The 20,264-nt window shown below is 38.2% G+C and overlaps 2 protein-coding genes across 2 annotated transcripts; one reads left to right on the top strand and one right to left on the bottom strand.

Moving 5' to 3' along the window:
- Nucleotides 1–517: 517 nt before the first annotated feature.
- LCTL (lactase like) lies at nucleotides 518–9,775 on the top strand (the record flags this gene model as incomplete). Its single annotated transcript, XM_080626762.1, has 14 exons — nucleotides 518–641; nucleotides 1,705–1,865; nucleotides 2,400–2,487; nucleotides 2,728–2,837; nucleotides 3,091–3,219; nucleotides 3,622–3,717; nucleotides 4,736–4,790; nucleotides 4,884–5,045; nucleotides 5,751–6,025; nucleotides 6,367–6,493; nucleotides 6,905–7,104; nucleotides 7,624–7,687; nucleotides 8,318–8,353; nucleotides 9,660–9,775. 14 exons carry the CDS (start codon nucleotides 518–520, stop codon nucleotides 9,773–9,775), a joined length of 1,743 nt encoding a protein of 580 aa, XP_080482888.1.
- A 368-nt stretch (nucleotides 9,776–10,143) lies between these two features.
- Nucleotides 10,144–20,166, bottom strand: ZWILCH (zwilch kinetochore protein). The gene is made up of 18 exons (XM_080626103.1): nucleotides 20,107–20,166; nucleotides 19,828–19,879; nucleotides 18,457–18,552; nucleotides 18,249–18,355; nucleotides 17,657–17,853; nucleotides 17,365–17,444; nucleotides 16,923–17,078; nucleotides 16,618–16,689; nucleotides 16,210–16,303; nucleotides 15,473–15,528; nucleotides 14,499–14,601; nucleotides 13,637–13,716; nucleotides 13,240–13,396; nucleotides 12,442–12,470; nucleotides 11,921–12,057; nucleotides 11,548–11,643; nucleotides 11,341–11,459; nucleotides 10,144–10,858 (listed from the first exon to the last, which is right to left on the bottom strand). The coding sequence occupies exons 1-18, from the start codon at nucleotides 20,160–20,162 to the stop codon at nucleotides 10,767–10,769; spliced, it is 1,779 nt and encodes a 592-aa protein (XP_080482229.1). The 5' UTR covers nucleotides 20,163–20,166; the 3' UTR covers nucleotides 10,144–10,766.
- Nucleotides 20,167–20,264: the final 98 nt, after the last annotated feature.

Genomic DNA, 20,264 nt, shown 5'->3' with positions numbered 1-20,264 from the left:
ACATCATCAAGATAAAAGCTGCAATTATTAAAACTGCAACACCTACAACTGTTAATTTTCCTTTTCAACTTCCACAAGGTTTGTTTCCATTACATATGTAGCTGGGAAGATGCTAGAGGCATAATCACTTTTATTTCTTGCTTCTCACAATCACTGTTTGCAGGGTTTTACTGACAATAGTGGGACAGTGGCATCCAGAACAAAACAGCTTCCAACAAGGAGACTTTAGAATATAGCAGAGATGAGTAATGTTATAGCAAACATGCAGGGAATGCTTCTAACAGTTCTAATTTTGCACTTCATTCTTCCCTCATTTCATCACCCTGCCAGAAGCTTAACTGCATCTTCCACTTCACCCAAGCACTGCTTTTGTACTCACCATTCAGCAGAACAAATAAGCTCTTCCCTTTAGATCACCCTAAGCCTACTTTGTAGGGAGGCAACACTTGACAATGCTCTTCTATTTTACCAGGTGGGAACTGGCAGAGGATACTTGGCAGTGAGGAAATTAAGAGTGATGAAGACTTACATTCTGAGACTATGGTATATGCTTGTGCCGATAACACAGCTGGATACAGCTGAGAATTTCCAGTGGACAAAGAATAACTCAGGCTCCTTCTATTATGGCACTTTTCCAAATGGTACTTTTGAACTACGGTTGGTTGTGGGGTTTATAATGCTCTAGATTGACTTGTGCGTTTGCACAAGGAAACTACCAAAAGGGTTTCCTTGTCCTTCCAGGGAAACGGCAGAAACAAACATTCAGGCTCTTGCAGAATGCATACTTAACACCATGTGCATCTAGCTCTGGGGATACAGGGATTTACCTAACTCTGCTCTTCATACAGTCACTTAAACCAGTAAACTGAGTAAATGCTACTAGAGTAATATTTTATATCCAGATCTCCCTTTCCTCTCTGTGATCAAGATGCACAGAGTGACAAATCACACCTGAGAACTCTTCTCTTTTTTCACTAATTATCTACAAACAATGAAGAACTATCAACTAAACACACCCTCTGTTAGGCAGCTAACTTAAGAAACTAACATGAGTGAACTAGTTGTACTGCATTTGTTCCAACCTGTTTAGTATTATCTAATCCACCCTTGAGTACTGCTTTATGAAACCTCGTTCTTTCTTCAACATGCATTTATACACACACATTTCATTCAACCAAAACCAAACCTAAAAAGATATAAGCACTGATTTGTTTTCATGTTTTTAAGTGGCTTATAAAATGGATTAATCATGTCCTTTTGTATGATACTAGGAAAATAATCCAGAATCTTTGCATGTTTTATATAACAACAGCTACACTTGTAATCACTATAAAACTCCATGAAAACTAGTAGAAATGTGGGAAACTGATTTTTTGTGACAGCAGGGCATTTCTGCCACACTATCAATGCACTTCCTCAATACTGCAAAATAACAGAAACAAGATTTAAATATGTGAAAGAATTAGATTCCCTTTTCAGTGCATGAGAAAAGGACACCTTTGGTCTATGTCACATTTTCAATCATTTTTTATGCACTGTTAAAGTTTCACAGAGAAAACATTGGCCTCTTCACTAGGCACAGAGTCATGTTCAGTTCACACAGCTCTGAAGGTGTATCAATTACTTTCTCGTATGAAAATTCAGTATGAAGACCAGTTTTGCAGGGAAACGTTGTGATCCTGACTCACTTCTTTTTACTTTCAGGGTTTTTATGGGGTATTGGAAGTTCTGCGTACCAGACTGAAGGGGCCTGGGACAAGGATGGGAAAGGACCAAGTATCTGGGATGCTTTTACTCACAAGAAAGGGAAAGTGTTCAGAAATGAGACAGGAGATTCAGCATGTGATGGCTACTACAAAGTTAAGGTATTGCTAAAGAGGAACTGCACCTCCAGAAACGTTCTGGAGCCTTGTAATGATATTTATTACTGAATTTATTCTTTGTGCTGACTCCAGGACGAGACATTAAATGAAAGCCTGGATTTGTGGTCTTGTGCCTAAGCTGAAATGTCTGAAGTCAAGATTTACAGGTTTATATTCGTTAAAACATTCTCATTGCAAATTCTGACAAACATAATCGTGTTGCAGAATACCTCAACTCATTTTTCTGCCCCTATTTGATGGTGAAAACAAGCTTCCACAGTTATTAACACAAAACATTACAGGACTTCTTCAGAAGTCAAGGAAAGAAGAGTCAAGGAAAGAATAGTTAAAAAGGAAGTACACAAGTAGAAAGAGCCATCGTCTCAAAGCAAATGCAGAAAATAACTGATAGAATCCTCTTTTGGGGGGCAACTCTTCTCCAGATTTTCTGCATTTGGTACTATTTAAGAGAAATGAGTAAATGTAGGGTCACTCTCCTCAGACATGAGATATCTTAATTGGGTTTTCTTTTCACAGGATGACATTCAGTTACTAAAGGAGCTGAAAGTGAATCACTATCTCTTCTCTATCTCATGGCCTCGGATTATGCCCACTGGAATTAAAAGTAAGCAAAACATTTCCACCACATTCTTACCAGCATTAGTGGACATTCCCTAGTTGTTTAACATTGCCTTTAAGCAGATTTCTGTTTCTTTGTCTGCAGAACAAAATTTAACCATTACCCATCTGTTAAAGCACACCCATCACTGTAATGTAAAATGCCTCAGTAAAAATGTTCAGGTTTCCATTCTTCCAGCTATTTGAAAACTAATCCAGGTAATTTCTTGTCTGTGTGTTTCATCAGCAGAGCAAGTGAATGAGAAGGGAATACAGTTTTACAATGATACAATTAATAGTCTTCTGGAAAACAATATTATCCCTATTGTGAGCCTCTACCACTGGGATCTTCCACAGGTTAGACAATGTTTAAGTAAGTGAAATGTTAATATAAATGCTTCTGATAGGAAATTCATATGTAGTTAGAAAAATATCTAAAGATGGCTGCATGCTCTTACATATGCTTAGAATTATTTTCTATTAATCTGCATTTTATATACACTGAAGATCAAAAAATCTTCTGAGCTACTGAAATATAAAGAAGTCTTTGGTAACAGGCAGGTGAAACTCTAAATAGCATTATTGATTCTTGACATTCTTACTTACAAAGGTTCTCCAAGAAAAGTACGGTGGCTGGCAAAATATAAGCATGATAAATTATTTCAATGATTATGCAAATCTATGTTTTGAGAAGTTTGGTGATCGTGTGAAACACTGGATTACTTTTAGTGACCCCTGGGTAAGTTATCAATGCTTTGCTTCCAATCACTCCCATGACACAGTCCTGTTCCCAAAATTCTGTGGAAATGACACTACAGTAAAGTAGGTTAAAAATGGGAGAAGGAAAGGGAAAGGGAGCCACTTTGCCCCAAAATCTCAGTGGCCAGATTCTGCACAGAGTTTTAAGATATGAAATTACAGTCACCAAACACATAATTTCCAATAAGCCACAGTATATTATCCACCAAGCAGTGAGGTTGTACACTGAAGTCGAGGGGAGGTGAAAGAAAAAGGGGAGTGGAAAGGACAGAGAAACAGGCCATACAGGAGGGCAGAGGATCCGAGTACATAGCACAGCAGCAAAATCTTTAGCTCTGCTGCTCAGAGACTAACTCACTCTACATACTCTATGTATTTGCAGGCAGTTGCTGTAAAGGGTTATGACACAGGAGAACAGGCACCAGGCCTGAAGCTTGGTGGATGCGGCGCATACAAAGCAGCAGATCATCTAATTAAAGTAAAATTAAAATCATGCTTTAAATTATGTGTGAATTAAGAGGTTTTAACAGGTTATGTTTTTTTATTCTGTTCCTTAAATGGAAATACGCTTTTGCACTGATGTAATTTCCAACTAGTACATTTGTGGGAACCATAAGCCATCCTGTTCCCGCTACGTGGATAATTAAAGAAGAATTGCTGGTAGTGCACCTGGGTCTTGAGCAAGCCAGGGAGTGTTTGTGTGCATGGGTGCAAGGTCGGGCTGGGAAACAGCCCGGGGAGAGTGATTGTTTATAGAATGGAATTTACAGTGACTGAAGACAGTAACTGTGACTGATGTGGTTCTGTTTGGCTTCATAGCTCAGATCCGTATCTGCATGCTATAGCGAATAAAGAAGAACCGGACTGGAACTAGTTGTGGAAGCAGTGTGTGTGTGTGTGTGCGTGTTTAGCCTCTTTCTTTGCAGACACCACAATTTCCAACTAGTCCATTGAAATTGGCGCCTGATTTAAACCACCAGCACTGAGGTGTAGCATGACATACTAGGTGCTTGATGTGACACTTGCAACAACTTCTATTTTCTTTATAATTTAAGTATCTCTTTTACAGTATGTTTCAAACTGGGTGAGTAACAAAGGACCCAGGTTACTCCAGAACCAAGGAGTAAAAATCCTGACCAAGAGCTTTGAACTTCAATTCTGAAATGAACTTGACTTTTGCAAGCAACTTGAGTAAGGTTAGCTCTCCTGAAAATAAACTTTGACTTGCCTGAATAAATTAGGCAAAGACATCCAAAGAGGGGACACTGGACATACACTACAGTGCATTTTTATCACCTTCATAGGGACCTCCTGGAATTTAGGGAAAAAATCAGGCACAAATGCTTTTTTGACATTTTATATGAAATGAAAGCTCCCACTATATACATTAAAAATTATGTGGTGTTTTAAACAGTGCAAAAACTGCTCTTGATCTTTCAATACTGACTATGGCATAAGATTAAAATGTGCACATGATCTATTTTTTTAACTTCCAGGCTCATGCAAAGGTATGGCACTCCTACAATGACACATGGCATAGTGAGCAGCAAGGTAATAAGGAGTCATTCTGTGATTATGCTTCTATTTATCTTAGTGGATTACAGATGGTGCATAAAGTGCAGAATTGTTGCTTTGTGGTTTAAGGTATGGTTGGAATTTCCCTAACGAGTGGCTGGGGTGAGCCTATTGATCCACACAGCCAAACAGACAAAGTTGCTGCTGAAAGATACATACAGTTCCATTTAGGATGGTTCGCAAATCCAATTTACAAAGGAGACTATCCAGAAGTTATGAAGAATTACATAGGTAAGTCCCAGTAACCAACTGCAACATGAAGAAATTCTACACTTAACAGCATATTACAATGACCAACGTATACTTTAGTCCAGTATGAGGACACAGGAGAGGCAAGGCTAAGCAACAACCAGCCCACAGGCCAAACACAGCTCCTCAGCAGTCTGGGGGACACACTAGAACTAAGAAGTTGAGCTGCTCTTGAGCCCAGCAGTTGCTTATCTCAGTGCTCCAAACTGGAAAGGAAGCAAATACTTCACTTTTCAAGTCACAGTCCATTTCAGTACCCTGGCTGATATAGGGAGTTGTTAAATATCTTTCTTTAACCTAAAAACAAAAAACCAGCAGTTTTCTATCACTATAGCTTGCATTTCCACAGGATTCCACTATCTTTGTTACACAGGATGAATAAAATAGGCAATGTACCCAGCAGCAAAGCACTTCTTTTCATGTTTCCTTTCTAAGCATTCTGTTGACATTCACCAATGCTCTTTGGAAAAAAAATGCTAATCACTTTAGTTCACTTTCTTCTTCATGTATGGGACCCAACTTACTTCTCCAAACCAAGAGTGTGAAAGATTATTTCAGCTTAAAAAAGCAATCAAACTAAACCGCCCTCTACTAACACCAAGTTCAGGAAAGCAGCATTTCTTGTTGGTGAGGTAAAGAAACCAAATCTCTGTGCTTCTCAGGTGTTTCCTGTAATTACTTTAACAGGTAAGAAGAGTGCCCAGCAGGGCCTGGGGACCTCGAGATTACCAACCTTCTCAGCACAAGAGAAAACCTACATTAAAGGCACATCAGATTTCCTGGGAATAGGCCATTTTACTACTCGTTATGTTCTACAGAAGAGCTTTCCTTTTCTACAAGTACCCAGTTACCACACTGATTATGATCTGGCTGAACTGGTGGACCCAAAATGGCCAGCTCCAGGACCTAAATGGTTATATTCTGTGCCCTGGGGATTCAGAAGATTACTCAACTTCATTAAGGTGATTATAGAGTAAATCTTTAAAAGGAGATGAACAAAATGCCTGGTTACATGCAGGAACTACACTTACACCATTTTAGATTGTCAACTTTTTCACCTACATATGTCTGGTCATATTGGGAAGTTTCTTTGCCACCTTGATTTCAGTTCAGAAAACTATAGAATTGAGTAACTTCAAAATAAAACCACAGTTAACTTAAATTCCTACTTACACATTTACTTACTATTACCTTTAGGATGAAAAATCTGGTAAAATGCATAAAAAGCAATTTTCTAAGTCTTGTGTTCTGTATAGGATGATTTTGTTTATATGAACCAGTCTAAAACCATCTTTGTTTGCAGACACAGTACGGGAACCCTCTCATTTATGTGACAGAGAATGGAGTTTCTGAAAAGGTACAGTGTACTCAGCTGTGTGATGAATGGAGGATAGAGTATCTGAAAGGATATATTAATGAAGTACTCAAAGGTAAAAACATCTTTTAGTGCGTGAGCTTTTTGAGTGTTTTCACCTTCTGATTATTTTTTACATCATAGAGAAATAAATACAGATCTAAGTGGAAAAAGTAGACTAATAAATTTCCACAGAAATGAGAACCCAGCCAAATGTAGTGATGCTGACAAACATAATAACCTACATGAGATTTAATACTGTAACAGATCATCAGGTTCCACTTTTAGAAAAGAGAAATTGCATCTACAAACTCTAGTACCTCTGAGCTAAAGGAAGCATTTTCAAACAACCTAAATTACTTCACATTAACCATTTTCCTGTCCTCCTCCCCATCTCTTTCCAGTATAAAACAAATCACCTACAGAAACAGATTTTAAAGATGACAAATATAGGCAACAAGTTTAACAGAATCATTTCTGTTTACAGCTCTGAATGATGGTGTTAATGTCAAAGGTTACACTGCCTGGTCACTGCTGGATAAGTTTGAATGGAACAAAGGCTTCTCTGAGCGATTTGGATTTTATCACATTGATTTCAAAAACAAGAACAAACCACGATACCCAAAAGCATCCGCTGACTATTATAAAAAGATTATCAGTGCAAATGGATTCCCAAACCCAAGAGAGGTGATGTCAATTGCTAGTTTTATTCTTTTCTCTTTTTCTTTGATATATGGGCAAATATCACCTTGAATTTTGGGAAACAACTTGCACGAATACGCTGCATGAAACACCACTTTGGTTCTGTAAATTAGGGATGTGTTAAATACACAGACTGCAGAGACAAAGTGGAAACAGCCTCAAATACTGTTTCCTAAAGCATTTCACAAACTCTAATTGGACTTACTGACATGCTTTGAGATTTGGAATCATGTTACTATCAGATTTCTAGGCAGAAAATTACATATGTGCTGCCTTATCAGAATATGGAATATATCATGTGCTTCTAAAAATTTTATTAACAATTAACTATAAAAAACATTGCAATAAAAATCACAAAGATAAACATGAAGCTTCAGAAAATGTGTTGACAGAATAGTTTCAAGGCAGCTGTAGTGGGCAAACGCTCAGGGACAGAGAAAAAGCTGCTGAGAATGAGACAGAATATTACAGTCTAATCAAACTGCTACATGTCAACCTTCTCAGGTGGACAACTGGTATGGGGAAGCCATGGACTCTTGCTCCGCCACACACCAGCTCCTCAATACAGGTAATTGTGCCTTCTGTTCTCTTTTAGAAAAGCATATCATATGATTTTCTAATATAAAATTTCTCAGTAGAGTAATAGAAATGCTTCCATTATCAGATCCTAAAGGGTATTTTCTCCCTGAAAGCACAACAGCTTTCAAATACAATAAGCCTCTCAAAAAAATGTCTTTACTCTCTCCCACTAAAGTCATCATGACTAAATGGATCAACTTGGTTGTTAATGGAATACATGAAATGAAGGAGTTACTACTTAAAATTAAGGCTGGGGATGACAGTATTCTCCTTAAGATACTAAAAGTGCTAAATGCTCTTTCAAACAAACTAAATTCAGACAAATCAAGACAACCTTGCAGACAGAAAAATCTCTAAATCATAGAATCACCCAGTTTGGAAAAGACCTTTAAGATCATCAAGTCCAACCATTACCCCAGGACTGCCAAGATCACCACTAAACCATTCACTAAGGGCCTCATCTACATGTTTTTTGAACACTTCCAGGTATGGTGATTGGGCAGCCTGTTCTAATACCTGATCCCCCTCCTGAACAAAGCAATTCTTCCTAATATCCACTCTAAACCTCCCCTGGTGCAGCTTGAGGCTGTTTCCTCTAACCCTATTGCTTGTTCCTTAGGAGAAAAGACTGACTCCCACTACATCCTCCTTTCAGGTAGTTGTAGTGATAAAAGAGTGGTAAGGCCCACTCTGAGTCTTCTCTTCTCCGGACTAACTCCCTCCAGTTCCTTCAGCCATTCTTCATCAGACTTGTGCTCCAGACCTTTCACCAGCTCTGCTGCCCTTACTTCTCTAATCCCGCTGCCACACTATTTCTGATACAGGCCCGGGTGCTGTTGTCTTCTTGGCTGCCTGGGCACATGGTGGCTCATGTTCAGCTCCATCAATCAGCACCCCCAGGTCACTTTCCACCGAGCAGCTTCTCCAGCCACTCTTCCCCAAGCCTGAAGCATTGCATGGGCAAAATAAGAGTATTGAAGGGCTGTTTCTGCCCGGTTTCGAACCGGGGACCTTTCGCGTGTGAGGCGAACGTGATAACCACTACACTACAGAAACTTGCCACATTTGACTACCACATAAAATGGAACTATAAAAAAATGGGCTCAGGACTTGCCTAAGGTAGTGTCAAGCCACATCTCTCCTCTTTCATACTCCTGGTAACAAAGCTGACAACACCACAACTTCCAGCAGCTGCTTAAGAATACCTAATGCAGCAGACTTCACCTGCAGTTCCCACAGCGCTAATGCATCTCACTCAAGGCCTTCAGCGTAATTCAGGACCTTTCACAACTCCTGAACTAGAATTAGTCTAGCACAGTGGGTTTCTGAAACTTTCAGGAAAGACTAAATAAGTATTATAAAGTCTCAGAAGGAGGATGAGATAAATTCCACATGCTAGAAAAGGTCAAAGCAGTCATCCTGAATGTATCCTACTTGGCCTTAGTTGCTGAGTTACACATTCTGTGTGAATTAACTGCTTACTGAACTCCTTGAGGCTTATGTGTGGAGTAAACTACTACAAAATAAAACCCATTTGATTTTTTCTAAGAAAAACCATGAAAAGGCTGAAGTACTTCCTGAGGCTTTCTCTTTGACAACTTTTTTTTCTACCTTTCCCTCTGGGTAGGGAGACCAAAAATCAAAGTAACAGTAGAATACTGCTAATGCACTGAAGCTAACTCATGGTAAGCACAGTATTTACAGCCCTCTGAGTACTGCCATATCTTCAGAAATGATCTTAGAAATAAAAAAAAGAGATGGAAAGCTGTCATGGATTCACTTCAGGTTTTGCAGACTTATGGATTTTTCTGCTTTGTTTTCTGTTTTTGTCAACATCAACATTTAACAAAGTAATTTTAGCCATAAATGTTAAAAAAAAAAATCCTTATTCTGATAACTCTGAAGTTAAGAATTAGTATACTCCAGTAGATTAAATGTCTTATATATTCTTCAAATTTTAGATTCCCTGATTGCTCACATGGAAATGGCGACAGAGATTGTTCTTCCCACAGTTTTCACACTCTGCATACTCATCAGTATTGTCCTACTAATATTCTATCTTCGAAATCACAGTTAAAGTTGCATGCTTACACACACACACCTTCATTTTGCCTAATAAATAAAGTGTAACCGGGCTATTATATTGGTTAAAGTTTACCACAGGTACCTCTTTTCTAACACTGCAGAACGGAATATTAGGAAAGGGATAAGAAATAAGATGTACTGAGAAGAAACCAGAAATTCTAGAGATTTATAATTTTTAAGAATCATAAATATTGGGGTTTCCTTACTCTTATCAATACTTTTGTGAAAAAACATTTGTCTCTTATTAATCAATATATGCTACACTATGTAATTGTTTAAAGTTACACTACCAAAACATCACCAACTATCAACATAACACATGCAACTGTGATCCCAACATATTTCAATGCTTATGCCCAGCCAATTATACTCAAGAAAATATGCAAAAGCATGCAAGAAAGCAGTTAAAATAATTCAGTTTGTATTGAGGGGAAAAAAGTAATCTGAAGAGGAGAGAGAAGTAAACCCAAGAATACTCCGATGAATAAATACAGGGACAAAGGAAACCTAACTGTCAGAAGTCCACACTGTCCTGGATGAACAGCTTTCCAGATATACCTGGAGGATGAAATGTCTCTTGACACCAGGAAAACGTAACAGTATTGCTTGTTCTGTTGGATTAATTCACCCTTTGAACAGTATCTAACTGCATTCTTAAAAAAAAAAAAAAAGATTTAAACCCCCAAAGTGCAACACTTTATTGAATATTTGTAAATATATGAACAAAAATATCTACTATATTTTCAAAATAATTATACTGTACAGTCATTATTGCACAACATTTATAACAAACTGCATGCAGACAGAGGAATTATGGCCATGTATGTCAGTCACACTTGGAGCACACTAAAGCAAATAACTCAGGAAGATACATTGTTCTTCAAATTACAGAGTGTTTCTAAATATACTGTTGGGACACAGATAATACTGAGCTTTCCTCTCTACTGTACCTTTCAAGAGCCTGCCTGCAGAGAAACATGCATTTATCTGAAATGCACCTGACTGCACTTGACCAATGTAATAAAATACATTCTTTCTTCGGTGCTTGCATTAACTGTGGAATCAGATAAGAGACCTGCATAAATGAAAGAATAAAAATGTGATTAGCCACTGTCCTTGGAAAGAGAAATTGTAGAGACCAGGTCATGCAGCAGCTTCAAGAACTGGTTTCAAAACTTTTTACTGAAAGAATCACTTTCTGACAAAAACTGACAGGAAAGCTTTGCCAAAGCATTACCCTGTAAGCAAACCTCACCCCAAAAGGCAAATTATTTCTGTACCCGTCTACATGCTTAATTCTTCCCCATTCTCACACTTCTGTCACGTTAATTCTAAAAACTTACACAGCAAAGTTGAGAGGCAGAAAAGTCACCGCTTTCTGAAACTCTTAATTCTATAAATACCATTTCACCCTTTCAATAAAAGAAAAAATATCATTTTGCTTTTGCTGAAAAGCTTAAGTAAGAAAAAGTTCAGACCCACTGAACCCAGTATAAAACCCAAATTTGATTCAAGTGTCTACTTTTATTATTTCATTTTGCCACAAAGACTCCTTACCTGTATTGTTTGACGTCATATGTTCAACTGGAGGATTAGTACTAACTTGCCACGTTGTTTTAACCTCCTTTGGTCCATGCCCGCTACTTATGTCCACCTTCCATACTTCTGGGTGACTGCTGAGAGAATACCAAAACCAGTCCAAATTCAGTCAGGTATTCAGTCACATCTCAATTTTAATGCTGCAAACATTGAATGTTCTCTTACTCTTGATAAAACTTCTTGACAAAAGCTGAGCTGATGGACAGTTGAAACACATGCTTCTCATCTAGAGGGTTCTCTCTATAATATTTCATGCAGATTCTACAATAGACAACAACTAGTTACTTTGGAGAAATGCTTGTGCAACACTGCATAAACCTTGTGTAACATGAACTATACTCTCAGATTTTATTACTTCCTTTCATTTTCAATTTTAGTCACAAAGCAAAATTTAGCAGGAAGATGCAGCTGCTCCTTCGGCAGTCTCATTATCATCAATATTGAGGGCTGCTTTTTAAAGAGAGTGTCTTTACAACTGTTGAAAATAATCTATTCCTTATTGTCATTTCAAGAGCAAGAAGTAAAACGAAATAATTACTGTGTCAAAGGGAAGAGGTTCTCGTGTTTGAACTGAAGTAGGACTGTACAGCTGACCATTATTTCCAACATATGGTGAAGCTTTTGAACACGATGAACTTGTTCTTGTAAATCTACTGATGTGGAAATGAAGTAATCCTGGAACAGCAAAAGAGCTTCTGCTCTTAACTGGACACTCAGTGTCTACAATCACACAACATAGCCTCAGGATACTAAAATCATTTTCCTCCTTCTTTTGAGATGGCAAAATTTTAAGAACAGCTCAGCAGACTCAGAACTATGTTCCATGCTATTCAAGTATGAGCAGAAGTTCTCTGTCCTGCCTGACAGCAACCTATATCAGGTACCTAGGAAATCATATATGAATAATGAAACAACATGGACATTTCTGCAGTACATGGTTCCATCCTCATGATTTGCAATTCAGTTTCTCAGCTTACAGGAATGATTGCATGCCCCCATCAGCTAAGGGTACTCTACACTGCTTTCAGAGCTTAAAAAAAAAAAAAAAAAAAATCTTACCAAGTACGTCAATGTTGCAAGTTCCTGGCCTGTGAAATAAGCAGGGGAAAGGAAAAAAAAAAAAACAAACTAGAATTAAAACTTACTAAATAGTGCCTCATGAAATAGAAATACCATTCAGGTAATCAAACAGGGAATTTTACCAAAGAAGAGTCACTAGGACTGCAACATTATTTATTGACATGATTACTCATTAAAGACAAGGAAAAAGCCTGTAAAGCAGCATGGTAGGGGCGTTCTTTTACTTAAAACCAATCCTGCACAGTGAAGAAACCTCATATTTCAAGACAAACCCTCTTCTTGGGACATACAGGCTTACAAATAGTGAAAATGCAAAAGCAAGTGAAACAAAGAATGAAAACAGGATGACAAAGCAAAAAAGAAATGAAGCGATAAAGGAAAAGTTAGTAACAACAATGTTAAAACACAAACTCCTCCTACAGATTCAGAAAAGCACTCCTGTTCTGGGTTCAGCAACTGCAACAGCTGCTAGGAAGAAGAAACATAACTTACAGTTGAACCCAGGACAACCCCAACCCAAACTACAATACTGAAATACTCAGATTTCAATTTGAGAGAGCAGCACACAATTACACAAGTTCTAGTTACTTTAAAACAAATTAGTTTAATTTTGCAGCCATATACAACTGCAAAGTACAATGACTAAAGGAGACTGGAAACAGCTCTTCAGCAGACGGGAGCAGAAGCGAGATCAAGGTTACTCAAACCATCATTATTTCCTGTATGGAATACCTCTCCTCTTGAATTTCTAACCATGTTAACAGCTAGCAGGCTTACCTATGAAAAAATTGACATAATCCTTCTTCATCTTATCCAAACCAATCTCCAGGAGCATTTGAATTGGAGCGATGCCAGTGAGAGAAACAGCCTCCATCTTTCCATGGTAAGACTGTTGAATCAATTTGCTCAGCAAACTGCTACTCCCATGATGAATCTGAAAATTAGAAAGGTTTTCTTGTGATGTAATTGTGTACAAAACAACACCATCATCAGTCAGAAGTACACCACCACTGGACACAGGCAACCTGTGACACCTCAAAGTCATTTGAAAACAATACAACACAAATGAGGGGCAGTTAAGTGACAAGAACTATATTGTACTTCAAACAACTCAAAATGTTAACATTTACTGTAAAATACAAGTTCAAACTTATTGTGAAATACAAATACATACCCAGGGCTGTATCTCACCACGTTCCAGGGATTCCAGGATCAGTGTGAAACATGCTATCAACTCCTGATAGGAACTGACATCTTAAGGAAAAAAAAAGGTGCAATATTTTACCAATCCATATCATGACTTTAAAAAGGGTTACTCTAAAGAAACAATGACCAAAAGAGACCACTGAACTGCATATGACTGCTGGAGAACAGCACACAGCAGCAGCAGATTGTCATAGAACACATTTTAGCTACATTCTCGCTATAGACATTGAAGATCAACATACTTTTATAAACTTATCTGAACAGTTGTTGCACTCAGTAGGAATGAATGCAATTTAAAAGATGAGTAAGTCAATCCCTCAAACAGAAAGGAATTATTATAATCTCTGGAACAGCTTAACAAAAGTTATTTTTGTTTAGTGATCTGAAAAAATGGTAATAAATAAATAAAAATACATTTTACTGAAGGACCACGAGTGGTATTAAAAGAATTATGATATTTATAAGCAGCTTTATCAACTTAAAAGATGTCCTTCAGATCTAGAAAGACAATTTCTAAAGCTTTCTGCTTTAGAGCACTTGAGTATTAGTAATTTCTTTGTAACTTTTACAAACAAATGAAATGAAATATAATATCTGCTGCTAGATGTTGCTCTACCTTTTTATGTTGCAAGAAAGTAAATCAACTCGCATACCTAAAATTGACTCTTTGAGGAAAAAACAAAACTGTTGATAATTTTCTGAAAAGCTTAGTCCTTAAAACTGAGAGAAATTCATATTCATTTCACTGAGAAAGCAACACAGAAGAGTAGAAACAGAGAACAGAAGAATTAATGGAAACAAGATGAGGCAAAAGCCCACAATACACTTACATTTCATTTTGCACCATAATTGTTCAGCAAAATCCAGGTCTCCTCGTTCACTGAAGATTGATTTTATTGAACTGTCCACTGCCTCTGTGTCACATTTGATTTTCTGAAAGAGTTAGTTTGTCTTAAGTAAGACAGGATGCCTAAGGTCCAAAGGCCTTCAGAATTTAACTTTCCTCCAGAGATCAAAATTGGAAGCATCAGTAATTTTTCTCCTTTTCCAGAGAAACTACCACCTAGAAACTACTCTGCATAATGGTTTGGAAGCATATATTTATTTAAAATTGAGACTAATTCCACTCAGAATTATCACATTTGATAATTGCTACTTTTGGGCCAGGAAGTGAAGCCTACCATCAGAAAGGCTATTGATCACAGCCAAGTAAAGCTCAATCAAACTGTCTAATAAAAACATCTCAAGATGATCCTTTTCTCCTTACAATGACACGATGCATAGAGCATTGGTAAATAGCAAGAATAGAGCCTAGCAAGTACTAGCTCAGAACAACCTATGCTACACCAAATTTAGATGGTTAAATAACTGTATGTACACCCAGCAGTACCCTTGGAGACCAAAACGAATACATAAATAGGTTCTCAGAACAAAAAATTCTTCCTGTCATCCCCATCCCAATTATTTCTGGTTTAGCTGATACAAAACACATTCCATTTTCAGCTTATCAGTAAAACCTAAGTTTCTTCTCAATAGGGAAAAGGCTCAAATTTTTTCCTGTAGACTGAAAAGAAATTTCTCCATTGCTTTAGAATATCATAAAACTCTAGGTAAATAGGACAGACACCCAACTGATACCATTAAATTGGCCCAAAAGCATTACATTAGTCAAGAAAAGCAAATTAATGATAGAACATAAATACTATATATCATAGAAGATGTTATGTAAGTCAAAATTTGCAATAACTGCAGTTGTTATAAGGATAACAAGCTGACAAGGTAATCGGTAGGAAATCAGATATACCTCCATTCCATTCTTGTTTCCAGACACACAATATCCATCCAGCTTCCTCTTTAAATCTAGTAGAGGAGAAAAATAAATTTCATCACTATGAAATAAAAAAAGTATCAAACCAATTATCTAAATCCCCAGAGACATCATCACAAACAAATACCCTGACCAGATGGCTAACAGACCAAATGCATTCATTTAGAAACTGGTTTTACTCGGCAAGGATATAGTCTGAAGATAAAATTTCTTAGTGTTAATTATAAGCTCTGCATTGCTCCATATACCTTTACTACATACTATTATCTGAGTATTACCTTCTGACGTGCCAGTGTGGAAGCAGAAAGGGGCAGCAGGTGGTCTGGTAAATGTCTGGCTTTCTTCTACATGATTTCTCAGAGTTTTTGTCTGGTTTATCTTTTGTGTGGTTTATGTTTTGTCTGGTTTATGTCTTGTCCAAGCTTAATCTACATACCAAAAACCTAACGGTTGCATTTGAAAAGCTTTTGCATCCCTACATCTAATTGCCTTGTTAGATCTGGTTTCTACTATCTTAAACTTCTGACAAGACATTCACCACAGTTTTCAGAAGGAATCAGTCATTTTGGATGCTTTAAGACATCATCAAAATAGTTGTCCACCACCAAAGGGACATTTGGCACATTTAGAAGCTCATGGGGAATTTCCTTTTATTTCTGTGAAATGTGCCATCCCTCCCCTCCCCATCTCCCCATGTAACAAGCAGCAATTACCAGCCAGAAATTCCTGGACTAGTTCAACAGCAGATTCAGGCTCTAACGGCTCAGGCCACTTGGTCACACCTGTCTTCAAACCTTCAGCCAAAGCCTAAAGCCAGTATGAACATTGAAACAACACAAATCAGTTCTTGTGTGAGGTTCTGCACACGTCATATTTCAAAAAGTAGTTATCTTCCCCAAGAATCACACATTTCTCTCCGTACAGCCAACCATGAACTTGAATTTCCTGGCTTGGGTGTTCATGAGTCCTCTTTGTATTCAAGGTTCCCCAAACTGAACTCAAAGTTTATTCGAAAATAAAAGTTACCTTTGAAACATCCGGTGAAGTTTTAAATAAATTATTAACACAGAAAATCACCGTTCCATGTAAATCTGAAACTCAAACTTCTCACTTATACTTACAAGGAGAAACTGCAGTTCTCTGTATAGCTGATACACAGGACTTCTGGGGTCCCCGGGCTCCAGGGCAATATTCTGAAAGTTCCAGGAAGTTTATGTCAGTGTCAAGCTTTAGAAATCAACTGTCCTAAAACCGTCATTAGTGAAATGCATTTCAGCATAATTGGTAATTTAGACTTTAAACACTTGTGTTGCTTAGATAGTCACACAAATGTCAAGAGTTAAGCTTATTTTCTATCCTTTACATGGTTTATGTCACAAGTAGCATAAAGAGCTTGGGTTTTTTTGCTTCTTCCTTCTTGACTTACCAGTGTGGCAGCTGAAATTAGTGGGGGTGTCTCCAGAATCTTATCAACAGTATTCCATGTAATATCAACACAGATATTGCTTTCAGATTCTACAATTGTGTCCTCTATTGCAGCAGCTCTGATAAGTTCATATTGAGCAAATCCTTTTGTTGTCACCTAGGATGAACAGGTTTAAAAATCAAAAAACCACAACACTGGTTGTTTTGTATGCATGCAAAATCACTTTAAAAGCATTTCAGACACACATAGAAAGGGCTAATATCAGACAAATTCATTACAACATAGGGAGCTCAAATGGTACTTCAGGAGAGACATATTATGGACTCATACTAAGGTGAGTTTCTAAATAGAATCTATAAAGCTTCCCAAAACCAGTATCACAAACCCAAAACCAGAGTTTTAAAGCTTGGACTGGAGACATGACAGACTGCAAAAAACTTACAACAGATGAATGATGCATTATTTTATGTTGCATTTTGAGCTCTTCCAGGTTTGCAAAACAGGTTTTATCAGCTGTAGGACCTAGAAAAGGAAAATAAGAATAAAAAAAACCCAAACGTTTGGCACAATTCAAATTTAGAACTTCTTTTTCCTTCCCCCGCTGCACCTCCCTTATTTTTAAAGCAAGGCAGTACCAAGCCAACACCTCACAACGGACAACTTTGGCATTGCTACATCGATATTCCCACATTTTTAAGCCTTCTATATTTCATTATGTGTCATTATAACCTTACCATCACATGTAACCATATACAAATTGATCCCCATGATTTTGTTTCCAGCTTTGAGAGGCTCAGCTCCAAGCCAACACGTATGTTCAGGATCAGAACCGTCACACCTTATCCAGAGGGGAGGAAGCACAACTACTTCTCCTAGCTTCAAGTGGGCCACGTTTGGATTTTGAACCATGGTAAACAAGGAAATCAACTGTCTGAAAAGAAAAATGGGGAAAAAAATAACATGCCAGCAAATACAGCTAAATGCAGCCCTATGTAAAATCAAACTCATGTCTATCATGCTTTGTTAACAGACATTCTGCAAAAACAATGCAGTCTCATAATCCTCTTGCTACAGCTTTCTTTGCTCTCCTACCCCCAGTCAGTCCCACTAACCTCACAGGACAGCTCGCAAGTGCTTTCCCAATACCTGGACTTCAGCTTACTTTGTGAGAATACTATTAGCCAGGAGATGCCATTTCACAAGATGAAAAATGGTCATATCTCCTCACTCAACTAATGCGTAATTTAACTCGGGGGGATTCAAAATAATACAGGTTCTGAATATTGGGAAGAGAGACAAAAAAAAGTGACATCCAATGACACTTACTTTGCTCTTCTGACAGAAAGAGGCACTAGTCCAGGATTCTCCTTTGGTAAAAGCTCAGAGGCATTCGCTTTTGATTCTTCCATTGAGTCACTTTCTTCATTGGGTCTCTTTAAGAGAAATACATAGATATGTCAAAAAATGGAAGGTGTGTGAAAATATTTGATGGGAATTCAAAAGTGTGGATTAAACAACTAGCACATACACTTACTGCTTTCTGCAGAATATAAATCATAGTGTTTCCATTCCAAAATCTTTCAATGGGACTTTTGCAGCTATCACCAATCAAACAGATCTCTACATCACTCTGAAAAAGAAAACAGTTAAACTTTTTAATACACTACATGTAAATGCTGCATTCCAGCACATTTTTCATACCAGAAATGGCAAAGTTAACTAATTTGACATACTGTTTCCCAACCCTATTACAACCATTCACATATCTAAGGCTGTCTGACTTCAAGAAAACACAGTTACTGCCTGCTGTAGGTGGAATCAAATCAGCTGTGGAAATGCAACAACTTTTTGTTCACCAACATGGAAAATTTCATCTCTAACAGGTTGATTCTACGAGAAGCTGAAGTTTGATTTGATGAACAAAACTTTAGATACCTTGAGACATGAGGATCCTTGTTGTCACAACTGCAGTCACCAGACACCTTGAGTTGGAGAACACTCATTTAAAGTGACATTAAACACCAATCACTTCTCTTAATGTCTTGTGAGAACTCTAAACAATGTCTGGAAACATTAAACAACTCAAAGCTGTTGTGGGGTGTCCCTGCCCATGGCAAGGGGGTTGGAACTAGATGACCTTAAGGTCCTTTCCAACCCTAACTGTTCTATGATTCTATGATTCAAGAATGAAGGAATACCAATCTGTCTTTGGGCTTTTCCATGTACAGATAAATATTGTTTGATTCTTTGCAACTAGTTTGGTTTACACATTACTAAATCATATTACCTGATTTTATTTTCAAACCATTACCAAAACTCATTTAAATTCCAAGATTAATACAACTAAATAGCACTGATGCTCTCCAGCTGTTCCTACGTTCCAAAAACTATTAGAAGCAATTGCCATTTTCGTACAGATAGCCCATTCCTCATAAAAGTACTTAAATAAAAAGCATGCCATCAGAAGCTGCATGTCTGAGGCATGAAAACACTACCTGAGGACAGCCACTGCAGCAGCAGCTGTTTCCTCCCCACACAGCTCCACTGTGCACCTTCTGCGCTCCACTGGGCCGCCACCCAGTAACACTTTCACGTGTACTTGACCCATACAGCGATTTTTAACAACTTAACTCCTATCAAGTACCAAGCAGCAGGTGGAGCGCAGAAATGAGAAGGGCAGAGAGGGCTGGCAGAGTGACCCAGGAGGGCGGCACCGAGACCCGCGTCTCCGCCCTGAGACAGCCGGATTTAGCCTTAAGATAGAGATAGACTTAAGAGGGATCGCTGAGGTAAATTTTCCTTTTTACGCGATATTCTCACACATACCTCAGCCGCTGATCAATGGCTGCACATTTTAAACAGACACACTCAGGTTATGTGACTTTATTTTCATATATATGTTTACCTCAAAGAGATATGGATATTCAGGGACGCTTTCCCTTCCTTCTTCATATATTCTGAAAGAAAACGTTAAAAGTACGTTAACATTTAACGTACATACAACTTTTTTCCTCAGCGTTCCTCATTAAACAATAAACTTAACTGCATAAAACCAATTCGGTCTTACAAAGAGAGCCCCTGCAGTCTCTCACACAAGAGCCACTCGACCCCCCCACCTCAGCCACACCCTTCCCTACGCAGAGGCCCGTGCAGGCAGCAACCGCTGCTTTTGGTAGAGCCTCACCGGAGAAGGCTGTGGTACAGCCCGACCGCTTCCCGTCGCCTCTGCTCTGCTATCATGACCGTCACCCGCCACAACCGAACTGCGCGCCTCACCCGTCCCCCCGGTACTACATTTCTTTGAGGCAGGATGACTCGTCACGTCGGATCCTTCCGACAGAA

This window comes from Psittacula echo, assembly GCF_963264785.1.
Source record: "Psittacula echo genome assembly, chromosome: 10".
In the NCBI taxonomy this organism is placed as follows: Eukaryota; Metazoa; Chordata; class Aves; order Psittaciformes; family Psittacidae; genus Psittacula; species Psittacula echo.
The sequence above is the reverse complement of the archived record's forward strand: the minus strand, read 5'-3'. Positions and strand labels throughout refer to the sequence as shown.

What these genes read in the sequence shown, in the direction of transcription:
- ZWILCH (XM_080626103.1), bottom strand. Translation starts at nt 20,162, where the DNA reads ATGATAGCAGAGCAGAGGCGACGGGAAGCGGTCGGGCTGTACCACAGC. An exon ending in ATTATGGTGCAAAATGAAAT is followed by an intron (nt 13,717 to 14,498) that starts GTAAGTGTATTG and finishes TTTTTCCTTAAG; the next exon opens with ATGTCAGTTCCTATCAGGAG. An exon ending in TTGCAACATTGACGTACTTG is followed by an intron (nt 12,058 to 12,441) that starts GTAAGATTTTTT and finishes TTGCTGTTCCAG; the next exon opens with GATTACTTCATTTCCACATC.